Below are 22468 nucleotides of genomic sequence, written 5' to 3'. Positions count from 1 at the left end.
CCTTGCTCAACGACACACACGCTGCCTCGGCCGAGGCTCAAACCCACGACCTTCAGATCGCTAGTCCAACGCCCGAACCACTTGGCCACACGCCACACATAGATTTATTGAGTATGCCTAGAAAAAATGAATCTGAGTTGTAAATTATGACATATATGTACTTTGATAATAAAATTTACTTTTAACATTGACGTGTAGTTAAATGTCTGATATCTAGAGACATTTAAACTACTACTACTACGTCGACTCAGGCTTAGGGGGTCGGCGTCAGGCATGATGACGGACTCTCCACTTCTCCCTCTCCCTCATCAGTGTGTTCAATTCATCTACATTAGCTGCGCCGCTGTCTTCTAGGAGTGTGTTGACCATAGTCTTGGGAGGGTGCCCAGGGTTCATCCTCCTGTGCTTGGGCCCCCATATGATGACTAGGCTGGCAGGTAGCTCGGGGTGGCGTAGACAGTGCCCCGCTAGTTGCAGTCTTCTCACCTCAATTTTAGTGGTGAGCTTCTGTAGGTCGTTATAGAGCTCAACGTTCATCATGTGCTGTTGCCAATTCATGTCAAGAGACATCCGGAGCATTTGTGTATAGCAACCATCTAGAGACTTTCGCATAGTCTTGGTGAGTGTCCACATCTCACATCCGTACGCAAGGATGGACTCTATGACTGCTATGAAAATCCTCTTTTTAAGCCCTCTGGTCAGGTTTGACTTCCAGATTTCCTTCATGTCGTACATAGCTTAGCTACTAGGCCTGGTGGAACTGTTACTACTGATAAGAGAAGGGGCAAAGGCGGACCACTGGTGCCTCAAAACCAGTTGCTTCAGGCAGGTGAGGCTCGTCAGCCTTGGATGATAACCCGCCTAGAAGAAGGAAAGCTCTGATTTTAAACCTCCGCTGCTTTGCGGCCACACCCATCCATGGGAAAGGCTTCAGGAGTAAAGCCCGAGGAAGAAATCCGGAGCCGGGTTCCCTAAGGCAGTTTGATGTTGTTTACAACTTCACTCTGGCAACCTCTGTGACGACACTGGTGCCAAGCTGTATCAGCGCTTGCCCTTCCCTTGGACTACATCAGTGACGTGGAGAGGGAGAGCCCACTGCATGGGCAACAGGCGCTTCTTCAAACCTTCCCACCCAGGCTTGCGCTCTGGAGAAGAGGGCGCAGTCCACCACAGGCGCAAACCCATGATCCCCTGGGATTGACAGCTGCCCACTAAACCATAAGCAGTTAAGTTCCAGGATGTCAACTCTCCGAAGGTCGATCCTGGGTCTAGCATATTGATACAATTACAAAGAAGGCATGACAGCAGCTCTATTTCATTAGGTACTTGAGAAGAATTGGTACGTCACCTAACACACTTGCAAATTTCTACAGATGTACTGTGGAGAGCATTCTAACTTGTTGCATCGCCATCTTCTATGGAGGGGCCACTGCCCAGGAACTGAAAAAAGCTGCAGAAAGCTATAAATTCAGCCAGCTCTATTATGGGCACTTGGCACTTGCCTCCACAGCACTGAGGATATCAAGAAGGTGGCATCCATCATTAAGGACCCCCATCACCTAAGACATGCCCTCTTCTCATTGCTACCATCAAGGAGGTGGTGCAGGAGCCTGAAGACACACACTCAATGTTTCAAGCTTCTTCCCACTGCCATCAGGCTTCTGAATGGACAATGAACTGATGTATATTACCTCATTATTGTTTGCTCTCTTTTTGCCCCGTTTATTTATTTTAAAATTATATTTCTTATTCTAACTTATAGTTTTTTAAAATTCTGTATTGCAATATACTGCTGCCACAAGATAACAAATTTCACAACATATGCCAATGTTTACACCTGATTCTGGTCTGAACAACAACTGAACCTCTTGACCTTGTCTGCATGCTTTATGCATTTAGTTGCTGTCACATGATCGACTGATTAGCTATTAACTAGCAGGTGTACCTAAATGGGCCAATAAGCAATTTGAGCCAAAGTGCGGCCAAAACTAGAAAAATTAAATATTTCAAAACAAATTAGTGAATCTTAATCTTAACAAATCAATAGAGAACATTAGAACCGTGTCCCTGATTAATGCACATGATTCCAGAGATCATTTGGAATAGCAGGTAAACACAAGCCTGGAGATTAGGTGCAGCTTTACTGAAAAAGAGTATGCAAGTTTGCCCAGAAGACAAAAAATAGAACTTTATCATTTACAAAATAACCGTAGAACAATAAATGCCACATTCTAGTAGGACAATGAATTATTAAGTACACTCAGACCCTGCATAGCGCTGATTTATTACAACATGGTTATTCAATTCTTTATTGAATTTTTTTTAAATCACAAAAATTCATTCTAAACAACACTTAAAACTTCTCAAAGTGGCCGCCATTACAATAAATATTCAATCAGCCAATGAGAGCGCTTTACGTACTCTCTGAGCCACTCATAGCCAATCACATATTAGTTCACACTCTGCCTCCATCACATGTGTAAACATTTTTGCTTCCTCACCAATTTATTCCATTTTTTCATTCCTAATGTCTGAAAAATGGTCTGTACCTTCTAAGATGTCTAGGAAAAGTATTAGCATGGATGTGACACTAAGTGATACAGTGTTTGGAAGATGGTGAGCGCCACGTTGATGTTGGCGCCTCTTTGAAATTGGCTACATTGACGATCAGAACAATTAATAAAAATCCAGACAAGTTAAAAGTTTCTGCAGCGACAACCTCAAAGTTATCATCAACACCAGCAAGAAACCTCACCACAAAGTTCCTCAGCATTAGCATCACCACGATCACACAACTCATGGACCAGTTCCTCAATGACGACCCTGACTGGGAGCGAAACAGTAAGGCAAAGAGAGGTGTTCAACATGATTTCCTGCTACCCAGAACTGCTTCACGAGAGGAAACTTAAGAAAAGGCAGTCAAATTTCGACACCCACTTGAAGAAAAAGCCAAAGTTCGAGGAGCACCCAAAGCTTGGCCCCTCCCTCTAAGATGTAACCACCACCCGCTTCCCTCTGTGGCTGCTGCGATGTGTTGATGCTCCAATGATATACAGGTTAGGCCTAATTGTGTGTTTGTTGATTATGAATTACTTCATCATATTTTATATATGATATAAAATAATATCTCGGGTTTGATTTTCTAAAAAGAAATCAGACACACGTCCCCACATAGTGCTGATTTACATAGCGCTCCACCGCTGAGGAACACATCCTCAGCGTTAAACTGGGAATGAGTGTATGCTTATTTGAATAACATTTAAAACTTGCTTCTGTCAAAGAACCAACAGGTTCTAATAACTTCCATGTATTAACAAATAGAAATGAGCTTGTAAAACAAATTGTGAACAGATGAAAGGAATTGTCTCTGGGAAGGTAGCTATCTATCCAAATCATAGGTAACTTCAAATTCCTTATGTGGTGGACAGTCTCCTTCTCCTTAACATCACAGGAACTCTTAGAAATCCATTCAACAAATACCTGTACCAAATTCTGTGAAATTCAAATATTCACACCTTAACTTTTATATACAAATATTATATATGTTTTATTTAGATGATAGCAGGTAGAAGAGTTGATACCAGCCTCTGATCCTGGAAGCAACTATGAGCTGCACTTGGCGCTAAGAGACTGAATGGGTACACACCTATGGAAGCATACAACACTATGCCACTAGTCATCAAAAATCAAAGGGCATCAAACTCTTGCATACAAGCAGAACATGGAAAGGAAAGCTATTAGAAATTGGGAACCCAGTTCACCACGGTGTTGTTAAATGCGCTGTTTATTCTGGGGCAAAGGATCCAGTCAGACCAAACCTGTGCTGAACCCAACAGGAAAATCGCTGCCTATATCGTGCTATCTGGTGATACCACTACCTATGTGTGGGATAGAGGTGTGAACATGCACAAGAGAAGATTGGACCAGAAGGCCTTCAGCAGAATATCACACATAATGGACATGCTCCCCAAATAGGCTTTGGGAGGCATTTAGGAATTGCTCTATACAGACATCATAAGTGCAGTCCAAATTATCAGGTAGGAATCAGAAAGATTCCCCAGCAAATCTGGACTCAGGCAAAGTTGCCACCACCCTCTTTTGCCATGATTGTGAGCTGCACCAAGCTTTTGGCACAATACATCAAGAAAGGCATGGGTCTTGAGGTGGGGCGGGGGGGGGAGGGGTGAAGAGAATGATTCCAGATAGTGGAGGCACTCATTTCAAATCCTCCACATGCAAGGAGATGAGACCACATTTGAATCTACAGATTGGTCAGCTTTTGCGACTAGTTTCAACAGACCTTGGGGAGTCAGTCTAACCAATTCCATGATAACTTCAGATTCCTACTAAGAGTGAGACCACGTTCTTTTTTTTTTTGCTGTGTGCGATGTTGGCGGGACAATGTCTTTTTCATACCTTTACAAGGCGTGGAGCGAGAGAGAAAGACTGTGGCACGCCACTCCTCACACAGATATTTCGCAGTATTTTTCTCTTTATTTTACGAGGCTGAGTTGCGATCTCGACACTCAACTTGGCACGGATGGAAAGCGTACTCAGGAGTGGCCCTGACTGGATTCGAACCCAGGAACCTTCATTCTGGAGTCCGGCGCTGATGTCATCGCGCCACCAGCCGGCCTGAGACCACGTTCTTAATCCACTGGCCTGATTGATCTTCTGTTCCCTTTATCGTTAGGTCTGAATGCTGGGAATCTGGCTGGAGGAGCTAGAGCATGTAAAACAGAAATTGAGAAAGTAGGGCATCGTTCTCTGTCAACTGTGGGCAAGAATCTGGTCAGGATGCTCTTCTTGTTGTTGTATGAGGTGTAGATGTGGCCCATGTGATATGGGCCATCTTATGTTTCATCTGGCGATCTAGAATGGATCATGTCTCACAGGTCTCCAGAGAAGGGGGTGGGGGGAGGGTGCGTGAATGTTGAGGGGGTGAGGAGCATTTTGCCTGTCCCAAATGTTGCAAAGGACGGGCCTGGCCTTGTCGCTGCTCAATGTGGCATTTACTGGACCTTGCCACATGATTATTAGATTAGATTAGATTATGAGGACACTCAGTCCTCATTTATTGTCATTTAGAAATGTATGCATTAAGAAATGATACAATGTTCCTCCAGTATGATATCACAGAAACACAGGACAGACCAAGACTAAAACTGACAAAAACTACATAATTATAACATATAGTTACAACAGTGCAAAGCAATACCGTGATAAAGAGCAGACCATAGGCATGGTTAAAAAAAAAAGTCTCAAAGTCCCGATAGCCCCAACATCTCACGCAGACGGTAGAAGGGAGAAACTCTCTCTGCCATGAACCTCCAGCGCAGCAAACTTGCCGATGCAGCATCCTGGAAGAACCCGACCACAGCCGACTCTGAGTCCATCCAAAGACTTCGAGCCCTCGACCAGCCCTCCGACACCGAGCACCATCTCTGCCGAGCGCTTTGACCCCACCCCGGCTGCCGAGCAACAAGCAAAGCCAAGGACTCGGGGCCTTCCCCTCCGGAGATTTTGGATCACACAGTAGCGGCAGCAGCAAAACAGGCATTTCATAAGTTTCACCAGATGTTCCTCCGTGCTCTCACGTCTGCCTCCATCAAATCAGAATTGCGCACAGTACCCTACTTGACACATAACAGATATTCATCACTGGAGTGGCCGCTGCGAGCTGCGTCACGTCGCCATCTTCTCCTCTCCTTGTTTCCCACAATTGTATCAGGCAGTGGTCAGAATGGAATGTCCTAGAGGCCTTGCAGGAGAAGGAGATAGTGGATCTTGTGGACTGGTTTCTCGGATTGGCTATCAAAGTCATTTTTCAGAACGTATCAACATCAGAAATCATAAACAAGCACCAAGACCTCATGTGGCTGGTAGCGATGGGGAAACCTCCTGGACAGGTGGAGTGTCACTTTCACTGCACATTACCAGCAATGTGGCTGCTGTGTGAATGAGATGACTACCCACTTCCTTGTGCCTTGTATATTTGCCAAGGAGGATGCAACAGCCCTTGATAAGGTGTACTCTGATTAGCTGCATAATAAAAGATTCTGATGTTGCAGGTGCAGGAATGCATACTGAGACCCAATGAAGCTCAGTACAACCAGCTCAAAGGCTTTGAGGGAAAGATCCTAGTCTAAGATTGTGAGAGGTCACAATTGATGGGCTGAGTCCTATGTAACAACCTCCCTAACGCATCACAACTGCATTGTTCAGGGCGGAAACACAAATGCAGTTAATGCATTGCAAGAGAATCTATCAAAATGATGATAAATGAATGTAAAGCAAGATATGCATGGAGGAAGACAAACTAAAGTATATTTATTTCAGATAAAAACTACAAAGATTTTATACTGCATCCAAAATACAGCTAATACGTATTAATAGGCTTGTTAGGAATCTATGTCACTTGAGACATACAAAATATTTATACCTGCAGCCAAGACTTTCATATTTAGAATTTTTGTAACACTTACTTATCTCCTTTTATCCAACGCTCTCCACTAGAAACCCTCATTCTTTGAGCCCGTTGCATCTCCTGCCTCCAGTGTGGTGGAGTTTCACTGCGCCTAAATCGATCCCTTGACCGAGACCTCGATCGTGAAGGTGTTCGGTAACGCTACACAAGACCATTTTTAGAATATACAAAAATCTCATGAGGAAAAGAACTTGAAGTAACATTCTGTGTAATTCTGTTAACAATTCAAGTGTGCCCCAAAGCACTTTACAATCAGTGAAGCCTTTCTGAAATGCAGCCTCTTCAGCAGCCAGTAATAATACAGCAAGGACCCACAAAGAGCATCGTGATAATGACAGGTGAATATGTTTTTTTGTGATGGTTAGCAAGACAAAGCACTGGGACTTCTCCTGCAAAATTGTGCCTTGAGATATTTTACATTAAACATTGAAGAGATTTGAATCTTAGGCTACGTCCACACTAGACTGGATAATTTTGAAAACGCCGGTTTCGCCTAAGAACGATAGGCGTCCACACCAGGCGTTTTTGAAAATACCTCCGTCCGCATTAAAATGGATATTTGGGCGAATCTCCTTCTACTGAGCATGTGCAGGACACATCTACAGAAAACACAAGCGACATGTTTGGTGTTGAATCTCACTGTGGAAGTGCGCGTTTGTGCAGTTACAGACTAGAAAAACTTAAAAGGAAATTGCCAAACAAGGGACAGCTGTTGGCTCTCGCGCAGGGGGACTTAAAACTAAAAAAAAAACGAATACTGGAGCGTATGGAGGCAACTGACAGGGAGTTCACAGACAGTATGACCCGGCTAACGACGAACACTGAAAAGCTGACTAACTCTGTTGCATTAATAAAGCACCTTGTTAAACGTATAAAACATGTCTGCATCAGTGTTATCTTGTATTTCCATACAACGTTACATTAGGCTGTTACACATCTATTGTCAGAGAAGTACTTGCATAAATAGGTAAACCACCTTCATACAAGCAAGGACAGAAAACAGGGCAAAATGAGTATACTTATTTATTCAGTAAGCTATGGGTCAAAGTATTTGGTGAGTACATTTCTAACTCTTCTGGCTTCAGTCTCGTTGCCGTCTGTTCTGAAATTGTTAGGTTGTGTGGGGGGGGGTTGTGTTAAAGAAAACAATGAAATGCCGCACTGCGGCCATCTGTTCCGGCACGTTATGACAGCAGTTTTTAGAAATCTCTGGTTACCCAGTCCACACTGCTCTGCACAATCGGCGTTTTCAAATTTACACACTCTGGAGGGCGTTTTAGAAAAGCTCTGTTTTCGGGGGAGGAAAACGCTGTTTCAGTGTGGATGGAGGGCCAAAACGAAGAGAAAAAGCTTCAGTTACGGATTTATCTGGTCTAGTGTGGACGTAGCCTTAGTTAACTATCTCTCTGCAAAACCTCAGTCATCAGTACTGCAATGGAATACCAGCCTGTATCTAGTTTCTAAGAAACTGGAGTGAGATAAACCCATTAGTTGATTCGGAATGAAGGACTAAGTGTGAGACATGTCTGACATCAAAAAATAAGAAAGGAAAAACTGCAATTACTCAGTACCATTCATAAATTTGGAAAGTCACAAAGACTAATTATAAAAACCTAGAGGTATTGGGTACGTGGCAAGGTACCAGTTATTTTATTTTAGGTATCATGGTGGTAAAATATTGAGAGAATATCCATCTTTTCAGTAAGTATTCCCATGATCTTTTATGCTCACCTCAATGGACAAGGCCGTAGGTTAATAGTTGGTTCCATAGACATCTCAGCTGTGGGATTTGGCTGATAAAATGCTTTTACTATGTGAAGCCTAACATATGCAGAGAATTAAATTTCTGCCTACAGCACAAAAAGTATAAGGAAAAATAAGGCACTTACCCTAGGTCCTCTTCCTTTAATTTTTCTTCCTGATCTAGTTACTAAGAGTCGTCTTTGATATGTAGAAATCTGGGAATTTGAAACATTGCTGTTCAAAGAAAAGACAGTTATTCTTATTATTTAAATGAAACCAAAATGAATAACTAAACTTAAGGCCCAACTTTATGGGTTTGTAAGAAAATCAAAAAAAACACAAAATGAATGGTTCACCACCGCCTAACCACCTCAGCCCCTGCTGCCACTGCTCATCCCAACACCGCAAGTTCTGGCAAAATTTTAACTGAATACCATACCATCGTCATGCAATACAAAATGCATATGATCCAATATCAAAATGATAGATGTATTTTTAAAATAAATTGTAGTCAAATCTTTAAAAGCAAAAGCGGGATACTGATTCTTTTCTTACAACGTATTTGGCAGTAATTTCAATTTATCCATGTAATAGTCAGGAAGACAAACATATGCAGCCTTAGCTACTATGAATGTGATATTGACTTCAATGCAATATCAATATAAATTTTACTCCTATGATCAAGAAATTACTGCCAGAAAATAAATATCCTGTCTCTTCCTGAAGTTTTCAATGATCACCAATTGACATGAACCTTTGTCTAATTTCAATGGTACATATCAGAATGTCCCAAACCAATGGTTGGTTTCAATAGCCTTTAAGTATCAGCTGAAGTTAAATTGTGAACAGGTTTTATTTCACGAAGACTAGCTCTCATTTTCATTACTATTTTCTGTCCATAATTTCTTAACTCCAAAATCCCCAATAATGCTATAATGGATATCACAGCTGGATTCAAGACGAGCTCAAGTTGACAGACTGCAGAAAAAAAGAACGCCAGCTAACTGGTTAATATTAGAACTTGCTTGAAAATATAATTCTTACAGTACTAATCATATATAACGCTAGCCTGACTGAATAAGTAAACTAGTTAACAAATCATGATTGTCAGGCATTTCATTCATAATGTAAACAGTGTCATTCCTCTTTGCAAGAGGCCACTAGGACAGTATGCAGAATGAATAGATCACAATATTCTAGAAAGATGAGTTGTCTTAGTTTAGTATTCACTGAACAGAGCAACAACCTTTATATAGCGCTGCTGAACATTCTGCATTTTTAGCAATCCGGTTGATAATAAGTAACTTTCAAAAAATTATACTTGGGATACTTGTGATGCAGACAAGGCAGCTTTTATGGTCCATTCGTAATCATCTTCAGATGATCACAAGTCCACCAGTGAGGAAATGAGGCCACAAGTATATTATTTCCCTGAAGATCTGTAGTGAATAAACCGGGTATTTATGAAATCCACCTCCTTCCACACTCATTTCATCCAATAATAAATTTACTAGATTGAATTCTACAAATTGGCATTGTGGGATTTTAGTGCCCTGTTCATGCTTCCAGATTGATAATTTCTCAAAGCTTCATAAGCAACAGTTAATTAGAAAACTTCAGAGTTAAGAGTAAGTAGAATTGACATGCTGACTATGTATCGTTGAGAACCGATGGCACCATATAGATCTATATATTGGCAGGGAGAACCAATATATAGATCAATATGAGAGCCAAATTTCAAAGTAGCAATCATACAAACCACACACATCAAAGTTGCTGGTGAACGCAGCAGGCCAGGCAGCATCTATAGGAAGAGGCGCAGTCGACGTTTCAGGCCGAGACCCTTCGTCAGGGCTAACTGAAGGAAGAGTGAGTAAGGGATTTGAAAGCTGGAGGGGGAGGGGGAGATGCAAAATGATAGGAGAAGACAGGAGGGGGAGGGATAGAGCCGAGAGCTGGACAGGTGATAGGCAGAAGGGAATACGAGAGGATCATGGGACAGGAGGTCCGGGAAGAAAGACGGGGGGGGGGGGTGACCCAGAGGATGGGCAAGAGGTATATTCAGAGGGACAGAGGGAGAAAAAGGAGAGTGAGAGAAAGAATGTGTGCATAAAAAAGAGTAACAGATGGGGTACGAGGGGGAGGTGGGGCCTAGCGGAAGTTAGAGAAGTCAATGTTCATGCCATCAGGTTGGAGGCTACCCATACGGAATATAAGGTGTTGTTCCTCCAACCTGAGTGTGGCTTCATCTTTACAGTAGAGGAGGCCGTGGATAGACATGTCAGAATGGGAATGGGATGTGGAATTACATCGACGACTGCATTGGCGCTGCTTCCTGCACGCATGCAGAACTCGTTGACTTTATTAACTTTGCCTCCAACTTTCACCCTGCCCTCAAGTTTACCTGGTCCATTTCCGACACCTCCCTCCCCTTTCTAGATCTTTCTGTCTCTGTCTCTGGAGACAGCTTATCCACTGATGTCTACTATAAGCCTACTGACTCTCACAGCTATCTGGACTATTCCTCTTCTCACCCTGTCTCTTGCAAAAACGCCATCCCCTTCTCGCAATTCCTCCGTCTCCGCCGCATCTGCTCTCAGGATGAGGCTTTTCATTCTAGGACGAGGGAGATGTCTTCATTTTTTAAAGAAAGGGGCTTCCCTTCCTCCACTATCAACTCTGCTCTTAAACGCATCTCCCCCATTTCACGTACATCTGCTCTCACTCCATCCTCCCACTACCCCACTAGGAATAGGGTTCCCCTGGTCCTCACCTACCACCCCACCAGCCTCCGGGTCCAACATATTATTCTCCGTAACTTCCGCCACCTCCAACGGGATCCCACCACTAAGCACATCTTTCCCTCCCCCCTCTCTCTGCATTCCGCAGGGATCGCTCCCTACACAACTCCCTTGTCCATTCGTCCCCCCCATCCCTCCCCACTGATCTCCCTCCTGGCACTTATCCGTGTAAGCGGAACAAGTGCTACACATGCCCTTACACTTCCTCCCTTACCACCATTCAGGGCCCCAAACAGTCCTTCCAGGTGAGGCATCACTTCACCTGTGAGTCGACTGGGGTGATATACTGCGTCCGGTGCTCCCGATGTGGCCTTTTATATATTGGTGAGACCCGACGCAGACTGGGAGACCGCTTTGCTGAACATCTACGCTCTGTCCGCCAGAGAAAGCAGGATCTCCCAGTGGCCACACATTTTAATTCCACATCCCATTCCCATTCTGACATGTCTATCCACGGCCTCCTCTACTGTAAAGATGAAGCCACACTCAGGTTGGAGGAACAACACCTTATATTCCGTATGGGTAGCCTCCAACCTGATGGCATGAACATTGACTTCTCTAACTTCCGCTAGGCCCCACCTCCCCCTCGTACCCCATCTGTTACTCTTTTTTATGCACACATTCTTTCTCTCACTCTCCTTTTTCTCCCTCTGTCCCTCTGAATATACCTCTTGCCCATCCTCTGGGTCACCACCCCCCCCCCCGTCTTTCTTCCCGGACCTCCTGTCCCATGATCCTCTCGTATCCCCTTCTGCCTATCACCTGTCCAGCTCTCGGCTCTATCCCTCCCCCTCCTGTCTTCTCCTATCATTTTGCATCTCCCCCTCCCCCTCCCCCTTTCAAATCCCTTACTCACTCTTCCTTCAGTTAGTCCTGACGAAGGGTCTCGGCCTGAAACGTCGACTGCGCCTCTTCCTATAGATGCTGCCTGGCCTGCTGCGTTCACCAGCAACTTTGATGTGTGTTGCTTGAATTTCCAGCATCTGCAGAATTCTTGTTGTTTGCGTTTAAAATCATACAAACCTCTCTTTTTCTCTTTCTTTTTTCTTCTCTTTCACTTTCTCATCTTTTTTACGAGGACTTTTTCTCATGAGAAACCTATTTTCAGGTACAGGTGGAATTTCTTCAGGACGGACAGTGGCAACAGTCTCCTGTGTGGTACTTTCTGCACTTTCATCTGATGAGCTTTAAAACAGTTAATCAAACAATGCAATTACTAAATACCAATAAAATGACACACTTTGGTGGTGCTGAACTGGCAGTTTTTCTGGACCATTTGTTGTTATTCTATTAATACTCCAACACACTTTAACTTTTTTTTTAAGAAAGGTGTTACATTATAATATATTTTCCAGTGAACCATATAAGATTAAAAGGTGAGTGGGAACTAGGGACCTGGTGTGTTTTGGGGGAGTGCAGTGACCAGGGCTCCTGTGCGCTTCAGAAGTGCAGGAAACGTAACCTGAGTCAGATGCTGAACCATCGGTATTTCCAAATAATCCAATTGCAAATTATTGAAGTTCTATGATATAAAGAATGGATATTATTTATACACATAAACAATCACTCTCTCTCCCATTGACTAATTGTAAGCAACACTACATGGGGAAAATGAAACCAAATGCTATCAAAATGGGTTGCAGTCTTCAAGCAAAATAGTCATGGAAAGCAGATAATTAAACCAGGAGTATATAGATGGTATTGACATCTCATTTCAATGTCATTAACACGGTTCATGATATATCATTCTGACATAAATGTTTATGTACACACCGTTCACACAAAAATTTGTTCTACACTTTCCCTGAATAGTTTGGTGGCAGGTAGTAAGTGAGCTAACATGAGGAACACAGCGTCATCTTGCCGATGACAGCATCGGTAGCAGTGAAAACCTTGCAGTCCTTGGGGAAACAAAATCCCAACAGCATAGTGAGGACAATTTCTACTGTGATATAGACTCCAAACATGCTCAATGGGACAGTCTTAAAACAGATTATTCAGCTCCAAACTGTGCACCCATGATGTGTTGTGACCACCACCTCTATCTTTAATCACCAGGCTCTACATATACTCTACTCCAACACGAAGTGATGAACTGCAGTTTAATAAGTACAGGTCTTTCCAGCAACACCACCAAGTAAAGCTAGAGGAACTGGGTGGGTCGAGCAGCATCTGTGGGAGGAACTGCCAATGTTTTGGGTTGAAACCCTGTACCAAGACTGAGAAAGGAGAGGTGACGGGCCAACATTAAGATGAGATGGGAAGTGGCAAGAAAGGATTCCGAGATGACTGGTGGACTAAGGAGGGCTGCAAGATAACAGGCAGGTAGTGTCAGGTAGGGGAGATGAGTGGGTGGTGCTGCAAGTCTGTAGCAGGTGAAGATCGTTGAAGGCAAACAGTATGATGACTAGCTTAGTGAAACTGTAATACAAGACTACTTGTGGTGATTAATAACAAAAACAGACAAGGTGATCTCACAATAATTGGATCATAGCTCTGCAATTTTACCACAGCTAGTTGGGAATAGTGGTGGATAATTAGACAGCCAACAGGAGGAGGTAGTGTCAGAAAAAAGATCAAAAATCCCAGACAGATGATCCAGCTTGGCTTTTCCCTGAGATCTCCACCATCAAAGAAGCCAGTCTTCTGCTAATTTGATTCACTCCCCATGGAATAACTTCACTCACCCTATCACTGAACTGTTCCCACAACTTAAAGACTCACTTTCAAGGAATCCTCATCTCATGTTCTCGATAGTTATTGAATATTATTTCTTTATTTTTATTTTGTATTTGTACTGTTTGTTGTCTTTTGCGCATTAGTTGTCTGTACATTTGGTTGGATGTAGTCTTTCATTGATTCTATTATGTTTCTTGGATTTTCTAAGAATGCCCAGAGGAAAATGAATCTCAGGATTGTATATTTTGACATACATGTATTTTGATAATACATTAACTTTGAACTTTTTAGTACTGGTTACAACAAAAGACATAGGATCAGTCAAGTTCCAGTCTTAATGCTGAAAACCTGCCAAATTCTTTCAATAGTTACTATTCATGTCTACCTGTAATATGGAAAACCGCCCAGGTATGTCCCTTCCATAGAAAGGACAAAGCCAACTAGGTTAATCATTGCCCAGCAGTTTACTCTGAATTATCAACAATGTCACCGACATATAGAAATGAACACCAACCTTTTTTTGACTGATTTCTTTCTTCGTTTTTTTTCTTTCTTTCGCTTTTTTGAATCTTTCTTGTGTTGTTTCTTTTTCTGTTTCTTAGAATCTTCATCTGTTTCACTTTCTGATTCTGATGAAGAATCTGAGTCAGAAGAGCTCTCAGAGTCACTTGAAGAGGATGAAGAAGATTTTTTTCTTTTCTTTTCGTCCTTTTTGGCTTGATTTGAAAAAGTTAAATATACTCTTATTAGACTAGATTTGATTGGTGAAGACTCAAATGCAAGCAAAGTTTTGCACACAAATGAATATAATGCAATGAATATATTTTACTGTGCCAAATTAATGCAAAGACAAAGAATTGTAAATAAAGTGAATGAGAGATGTGAACAGAATAATCTAGTACAGTGCAGAACATATAGTACGGAAGTTTGGAAATTGCTTAGGTGTTCCAGCGCTCTGCTGTCCCAGACAGGATTCCAGGAGGCAGAGGCAGCACGCACGAACTGCATAGCAGGCAGGCTGCAGGATGGGACTCAAGCCGATATTTGGCTCCCTTTTGCTGATTAAAGCTTGCATTGTTCACTGATTAAAGCAGCAAGGGTGACTGAAGCATTGAAACGAGTGCAGAGGGAGAGTACCGGCTGCCTGATCGCTCTGCTACACTACTAGAGAGGGGAGAGTCTGCCATTGCGGACAGAGTTGCCTAGGTTATTTTCTGCATTTTGGATGTGGACTCGGACTATAAAATCTTTTATCCAGTTCTATAGTTTTTATATTTGGTGTTTTTTCCTCTGATTTTTTTTTTGTGTGGGACGGGGGACTTTGGGGGTTGATGTGCCTGATACGTCGTGGGATTTGGGATTGATGATTGTGCTGCCTTTTGTTTTTTTTCTTTCTTGGTTTCATGGCTATCTGGAGAACTGAAGAATTTCAGAGTTGTATACTTCGATAATAAAATGAACCTTTGAACATTACAGAAACATGTACTTTGTTCCAAATTGAAACTTACTATCTAGATAGTGCAACGTGACATGTCTAACACAGAACAGTACTGCATAGGATAACACAGGTCCTTCAGCCCACAATGTTGTATCAAACCAGCTTAAAAGCAAACTAAAACACCGAAACACTAATCTCTCATACCTACACAACGTCCATATCCCTCCATCTTCCTCAGATGTGCCTATCTAAACATCTCTTAAAAGTTGCTAATGTATTTGCCTCTGGTATGGTGGTATTTGCCTCTACCGCCATTCCAGGCATCCACCTCTTAGTAAAAATCTAACCCCTCACATCCCCTTTGAACCTAAACCCTCTCACCTTCAATGCATACCCTCTGATATCAGACATATCAACACCGGGAAACAGATACCTTATATCTACCCTATATATGCCTCTCATATAATCTTATAAGCCTCTATCAGATCTCCACTCAGCCTCTCTCATACCAGAGAAAACAACCCAAGTTTATCTAGCCTCTCATGATAGCACATGCCTCCAAACCAGGCATCATTGTAGTAAACCTAACTTTAAAAAATTTTGCATGGCTTAGAAAGTATTCTTTTTAAATGGCAACGACAAAGTAAATTTTCAGTTGACACTAACTGTAATACATATTCCCAAAAAAAAAGGTTAAAAAAAGTTATTGTTTTACAATATGTATCTTTGATTACTCCAAGATATCAATCTTCAGAATATTCTATCACCCGCCCCTTTTAATTTTGCACTCAGACAGTTTCCTGACTTATTTTATTGTTCCCAAGATTGGGATTCGAACATAAGCCCTGCTATAATTATTTCAATGATTTCAGCTCGCAAAATTAGTAAAAGAAAACAAAATAAGCTGCCAAAAATAGGAACTGAAGAGTCAACTTTTAAATAAAACAAAGCAACTTCATACCGAGTTCAGTGGTATTCTGATTCAAATTTATCTCAGAAACAACACAGTAGGTTAGAGAAGGGGACAGGTGCATATTCTAGATTATTACAGCAAATCATTTTTATTTTCACCACACGTCATAATGAAAAGTTTTACCATTTTAAAGAATTATCATTACCATTTTGTGGTTTGTAAACAAAATAAAAATCTCACCAATTTCCAGTAATATGAAGTGGCACAGCATTTAAAAAATCAAGTACAAGTTTCTTGTCCTTTCCACCTACAAACATGCACACACAACAAAACAATGTACCTTTGGTCTTTGGAACCAATTCTCCACAGTTTAAGATTCGGACTTCTGCATAAGGTTTACTATTTGCATCTGTTTTCTGGTTTTCCACATCTCTTATTAATTCTTGTCCTGAAATAACTTGACCAAAGACCACATGTACACTAAGAAAGAAAGGAAGGTGATATTATGTGATCTTTTGGTTTTCTTGCAAGGCACATTTAGATATTGAATCCATTATTTAAAATAAAAGCATACTCACCTATCTAAATGAGGTGCAGGCTTTGTAGTTCTTTATAATTTTAATATTTATAAAAGTGGATGTTCAAAACATGAAATCAGAAAAGCAAAATTAGACATCTTGTAAAAAATGTAGTAAAATCACTGATTTCAAATAAACACAACAATAAAACATCATTTCTTTTCCAAATAAAAGCAAGCATCACAGAATGTAAAACATGCACAACTTCAGAATGATCTTGAAATAGCAAAAAGATGCTTTCAAATGCAAGGTTTTTGTCTTCAAATACACGTGCAAAGAAAACATTAGTAAGGTCGAATTACTATGTTCGTTATTGTGCTACTACATGATGTGTTGCAATAAGAAAATGGATTAATTGGAGACAATTATCATAAGAAAAACATTTAATATTTTAGTACGTAAGAAATCACCAATGTGCATTGTTTTCTGGGATAACTATTTCTCAGGAAGTGATTCTTGCAATATCAGAACAATTCTATCATATTTCAATGTGGATGTAGAGATGTTACCTATTCAATATTGTTTACTAGCAGATAGATCAATGTTAAAACTAGCTGTGATTTTCAATTTGTGCAGGAGCAACCTCATTAGATTTTGATAGAACAAAAGAGAACATGGGAGGGTAAGAAAGCAAAACAAAGAAGACAAAATGAAAGCAGCTATCAAAGCATGAAAGGCACAATGTGAGAAAGACACACAGTTGTCAAGTTATTGGAGATAGACACAGTAAGCAATCACAAAGTAGTGATAACTGCTGTTGTTTTCCAACAGTTCCCAAGCAAAGAAAATCACAGCAAAACAAGCACAAATGTAGACTAATTCAGATATTCTCAATAGGATAATTTTAAAAACTTACATGAAGAATTGTGAACCATTTGTATCTTTTCCTCTGTTAGCCATAGACAACAGGAACTCCTTATTGTGCTTGACTTCAAAGCTCTCATCTATTTTTAACAATGAAATGAGTGATCATTTTACAGAACTGTAATTAACATCTTATAACAGAATTTTTTCCTGAAATTTCTATGAGTCTTCAGTAGTTAGATTTATCACAAAAGGTAGAATTACATGAACATTTTATAATTGCACATAAGCAATCATGTTTTTACCTTAGACAGGAAAACAAAGAAGCAAGAAAGATCATTGGAATTGCAAAGAAGCACTCTGTATGACATAATAGGCAAGTGCAAAACTGCATACAAAATAGAAAGACAAAATAATTTTAAAAAATAGAATATTCAAGAAACATTCTGCTGTCAGGCAGCATGTGTGGAAAGAGAAAAATAAAAGTTAGTTTTAAATTGCAGAGAAGGTTTGAGAACTCGAGGAAGGACAAAGAGGGCTTTCACTGTTGATTTCATAGAACAGCATTTACAAAGAAGTAGCCACTCTCAATCATGTGGATTTCGCCTTTCTGGATACCAGGTGCTGGCAGAGGTCAGTTCAAAGAGATTGTTGAAATCCTTTAAGAGTGATGCATCAAGCAAAGCAAGCACAACGTTACAGATGAACAATTTCTTTTTATTTACACTTTAAGCTTCTTAAAGAACAGGAAATAAAGATTGAAGCAAACATATAAGATTTCAGTACAAACTGAAATATCAAAAACTTCGCAGTATGATATTTTTCTTTAAAGGGAAAAGTATTAACTCTCTGAAGGGCAATATTTTAAAAGGTAGTATAGTTATGATTGTATATCAGTGAGATTCCACTTTCACCTCAGGTCACAAATGATGGCATTTTGCTTCTTTCATGCCTGTGGTAATTAGTTTGTAAACATCTCACACTCTCATCATTTCACTGATTTCTGAAGATCACAGAGGAGTAGTTTAAAAAAAAGAATACCTGTTGATCAGCAGGGGATCACTGACAGAATTACTTGAATTCCTGTCTTTACCTGAACATGGATACACCCTTGATCACTATGATGGCGAAGGAAATTTCAGAGTAGGGTTTGCATTACACTTCTCAACAGACCAGCTACCCCATTTAAAATCCTAAAGGTTATACAAAAATCTAATTTTAGTGTTTGGAAAATCTTTCCAAAGGACTAGTGAGAGTATTGGAGGTGGGAGAGGAGTTACTAATGGCCATACGTGAAAGAATTGATTACAGGGAAAGAAGTGAAAGAATGGGATTGATGGAATTGTTCTGGGAGTTAGCATTAACTCTATAAACTGAATTATCATCTTCTGCATTGTAAAGAAACCAGAATATGAAACTGCTCTTGCCACACATCTGATCCTTACCATTCTAATAACTAGTATTTCTATCTTTGTAATAGCTTACTTTGCCTAAATGGAAGATGTAACAAGATACAATTGCAAGTATTTTCATTATCAAACTTTCACAAAAAATTAACAGGATATGAGATTTCACATTACCAATAATGTACATGTCAAATTTGAATTTTTGGTTAACTTGTATCATGAAGCAACTAAATCAAAATTATGGAAAGGATAAATGCACAACTGAATTCAAGTACTGGATTGTCTGTAAAATTTTCCATTTCTTAGTCGAACTGAAACACAAACAGTAACTTGCAAAATAGAACAATTACCTTCAAAAAACCCTCCATAGATAGATTCACCCCCTCTGCCATTTCCTGGAAGCATAGGAGACTTAATCAATTTAGTAAAATCACTGTCAGCAAAAAAGCAAAACAAACGAAAGATACAATATTGTGAAAAACAGCTGGTATGTAAGATTGCTATTTATTTAGGAATGCACAAATTCCAATAGATATAACATTGACTGCTTGAGTTAGCTGGAAAGATGTGCATTTAGAGATGACGGCTTATTAATATCAAAGTTCTCCCTTAGTTGCATTTGTTTATACATCAGCTGCTCAGAAGGTAAAAGAATAATCCATCTGACTTTAACCATAGTTTCAGAGAATGTGACATAAATAATAGGCTATTTATGTATAACAGACATAATAGACATCTCCCTCTACAATCAATTACACTGAAAAATGAAAGAAGTATGGCACTTTGGAAGTGGAGCCTTTTTAAAGCAAAGGACATACTAGCTAAAGTAGTTTCTTATTTCATACCTTCACTGAAATCACCTCCTTGAATCATGAAATCCTTTACAATTCTGTGAAATAAGCAACCTTTATAATGCAAAGGTTTTTGAGTACTCTTTCCTACCCCCTTTTCACCTGAAACGACATCAATAGAGTATCAATGATAGAACATGCACAGAATATTACAGTAGTTTCAGTGAAACAAATAGCAGCCCTGTCCATACAAATTAAAGCCCTAGCATTGAAAGGTACTGCTTTCAAGCACAAGACAAATAATAGATCCACATGAACAGAGAAAATTTAAAGTTTCATCATTTTCCATGATATGATCAGTCAAGAATGGGATACTGAGGCTTTATAAGGCCAAGGGAAACATCCTTTCCACATCTACTCTGTCCAGGCCTTTCAACATTTGAAAGGTTTCAATGAGATCCCCTCCTCATCTTTCTGAATTCCAGTGAGTACAGACCCAGAGCCATCAAATCTTCCTCATATGATAACCCTTTCATTCTTGGGATCATCCTTGTGAACTTCCTCTGGATGCTCTCCATTGCCAGCACATCTTTTCTTAGCTGAGGGGCCCGGAACTGTTCACAGTACTCTCAAGGTGAAGCCTCACCAGTGCCTTATAAGGCCTCAGCTTCACAACAAAGCATCTGATACAAATGGTCGTTTGATTATTGTTTCTGGGAAATTGTGTAATACTAGGGTAGTCTTGGCTAACCTGTATGCTCCCAATTCGGATGATGTGGAGTTCTTTGATCCTTTTTTCTCTTTATTGCCTGACCTGAGCTTATATTCTCTTGGGCGGTGATTTTAACTGTTGGTTAGATCCAGTTATGGATCGATCGTCCTCTGTTCCCAGACTACCAAGTAAATCTGCTTTATCAATTCAGTCTTTCCTTTCCAATTATGGTATCTCTGATGTTTGGCGTTTTCTTCATCCAAGTGAGAGAGATTACTCTTTCTTTTCACATGTCCATCATACTTTTACTAGAATTGATTATTTTTTAGTTGATAATCTGCTGATTCCATCTGTTCACTCTTGTGATTATCAGAGTATATTGATTTCAGATCATGCCCCAGTTACCCTGTCCATACTTCTTCCTGGTCTCCCTCAAATGAATAAACACTGGCGTTTTAATCCGACCTTGTTGTTGGATAATGATTTTGTAAAATTTATGAAGGACCAAATAACTTTTTTTTAGATATTAACATGTCATCTGAAACCTCAACTCAGGTTGTCTAGGATGCCATGAAAGCATATCTAAGGGGTCAAATAATTTCATATACTGTGAATTTGAAAAGAAAGACCTATACAGAGTGATGAGATCTGGTCAATCAAATTAAAGTAACCGACCAACTATATGCTCAGACCAAACATCCGGAACTGTACAAGAAGCGAGTGGAACTTCAAACTAAGTTTGACCTTATTTCCACTCATCCAATTGAACGCCAACTTCTCGAAAGTAAGAGCTGGTTTTATATTCGTGGTGATAAATCCGGTAAATTTTTAGTCAATCAACGAAGACACTAAACAACAAATTACCAGAATTCGAATGGGAAATGGGAACATTACCTTGAATCATTCTGAAATCAATGATACATTCAAGAACTATTATTCTCGACTCTATTCCTCTGAATCTTTAAATGATAACGTTTCTGTTGAGCATTTCTCAGATAGTTTAAGCATTCCTTTGCTTTCTCCTGATCTCAAAGCAAAACTCAATGAGCCATTATCATTAGAGGAAATATCTTTAGCCATTTCTGCACTGCAGTCTGGTAAACCTCCTGGACTCTGTAGAATTGTATAAATCATTTTCCTCACTGCTTTTACCTAAATTAACCTTAGTTTTATCTGATTCGTTTAAACATGGTCAATTGCCAGCATCATTTAATGAGGCAAGTATCATTCTTTTAGCGAAAAAAGACAAAGATCCAACAGAGTGTTCCTCGTATTGGCTGATTTCTTTGTGTTTTTTTTTTACTTTTTAGCAATTTATTTTTTTAAATTTTAAATTTGTTTAATTATTAATTTTTATTGCAACACCAACAAATTACATTCAATACAACCAATTGCCAATTACATTTGACTGTTTTACCCAGTCACCCCCAACCTTCATCACCATCCCCCCTCCACCCCTCTCTCCCCCCCATCCCTCGACCCTCCACCAATTAACTGAATAGTAGTACATACACAGACAAAGCATTCCTATTTTAACAAAAGATCTTTTAAGTTAGATATCAAATTTGTTCACATTAAGATTGTATTTGGTCGTGCATCATTTACTCTTGCTGATGAAAGTTCCAGGTAAGAAATGTCCAAAAAGCTCCGAAGCCAGTGAGTATTTGAAATATCATGGGGAGGTTTCCAACGCTGGACTACAATCTTCTTAGCTGCAGTCAGGTCTGCCAGCCAGATTTTGCCTGTTTTTTCCGTAAGGGAAAGGTGGGAGTCATCATTTAGAAGATGTACAGTGGGGTCCAGTGATAATTGTACCCCTATTAGTTCTGTAAGAGTACTGATAACCTTCCCCCACAAATCAAAAACCCCTGGACATTCCCCTACAACATGGAAAAAGAGCCAACGGTTCCGTGGGGGCAAAATGGCAATATGGGTCAGGAACCAGCCCATTTGATAACTAATTCTCGGTGTTAAATATGCTCTATGACAAAATTTCAAGTGTATATACCGTTGATTTGGATTTTTCGAAGCACTGGTAGCATTATCCCAAATCGCATCCCAGTCTAAGTCTTGTCCCAATTCAGATATGTCCCTATCCCAGGCTTTCATTCCTGAT

At 40.3% G+C, this 22468-nt stretch overlaps 1 protein-coding gene across 4 annotated transcripts in view; it reads right to left on the bottom strand.

Moving 5' to 3' along the window:
- The window catches only part of ppig (peptidylprolyl isomerase G (cyclophilin G)), a 58167-nt gene that overhangs the window by 7542 nt on the left and 28157 nt on the right, over positions 1-22468 (bottom strand). For all 4 annotated transcript variants that reach the window (XM_063052191.1, XM_063052194.1, XM_063052193.1 and 1 more), the window contains 9 exons: positions 19695-19802; positions 19200-19244; positions 17496-17583; positions 16640-16669; positions 16402-16541; positions 14225-14426; positions 12055-12216; positions 8377-8464; positions 6486-6628 (listed from right to left, as the gene is read on the bottom strand). In XM_063052191.1, coding sequence (XP_062908261.1) covers positions 6486-6628; positions 8377-8464; positions 12055-12216; positions 14225-14426; positions 16402-16541; positions 16640-16669; positions 17496-17583; positions 19200-19244; positions 19695-19802 — 1006 coding nt within the window. The remainder of the gene's footprint in view (positions 1-6485; positions 6629-8376; positions 8465-12054; positions 12217-14224; positions 14427-16401; positions 16542-16639; positions 16670-17495; positions 17584-19199; positions 19245-19694; positions 19803-22468) is intronic.

This window comes from Mobula hypostoma, chromosome 6, assembly GCF_963921235.1.
Source record: "Mobula hypostoma chromosome 6, sMobHyp1.1, whole genome shotgun sequence".
Classification (NCBI taxonomy): Eukaryota; Metazoa; Chordata; class Chondrichthyes; order Myliobatiformes; family Myliobatidae; genus Mobula; species Mobula hypostoma.
Note: the sequence above shows the minus strand (reverse complement) of the source record. Positions and strands in the feature narration are given on the sequence as shown.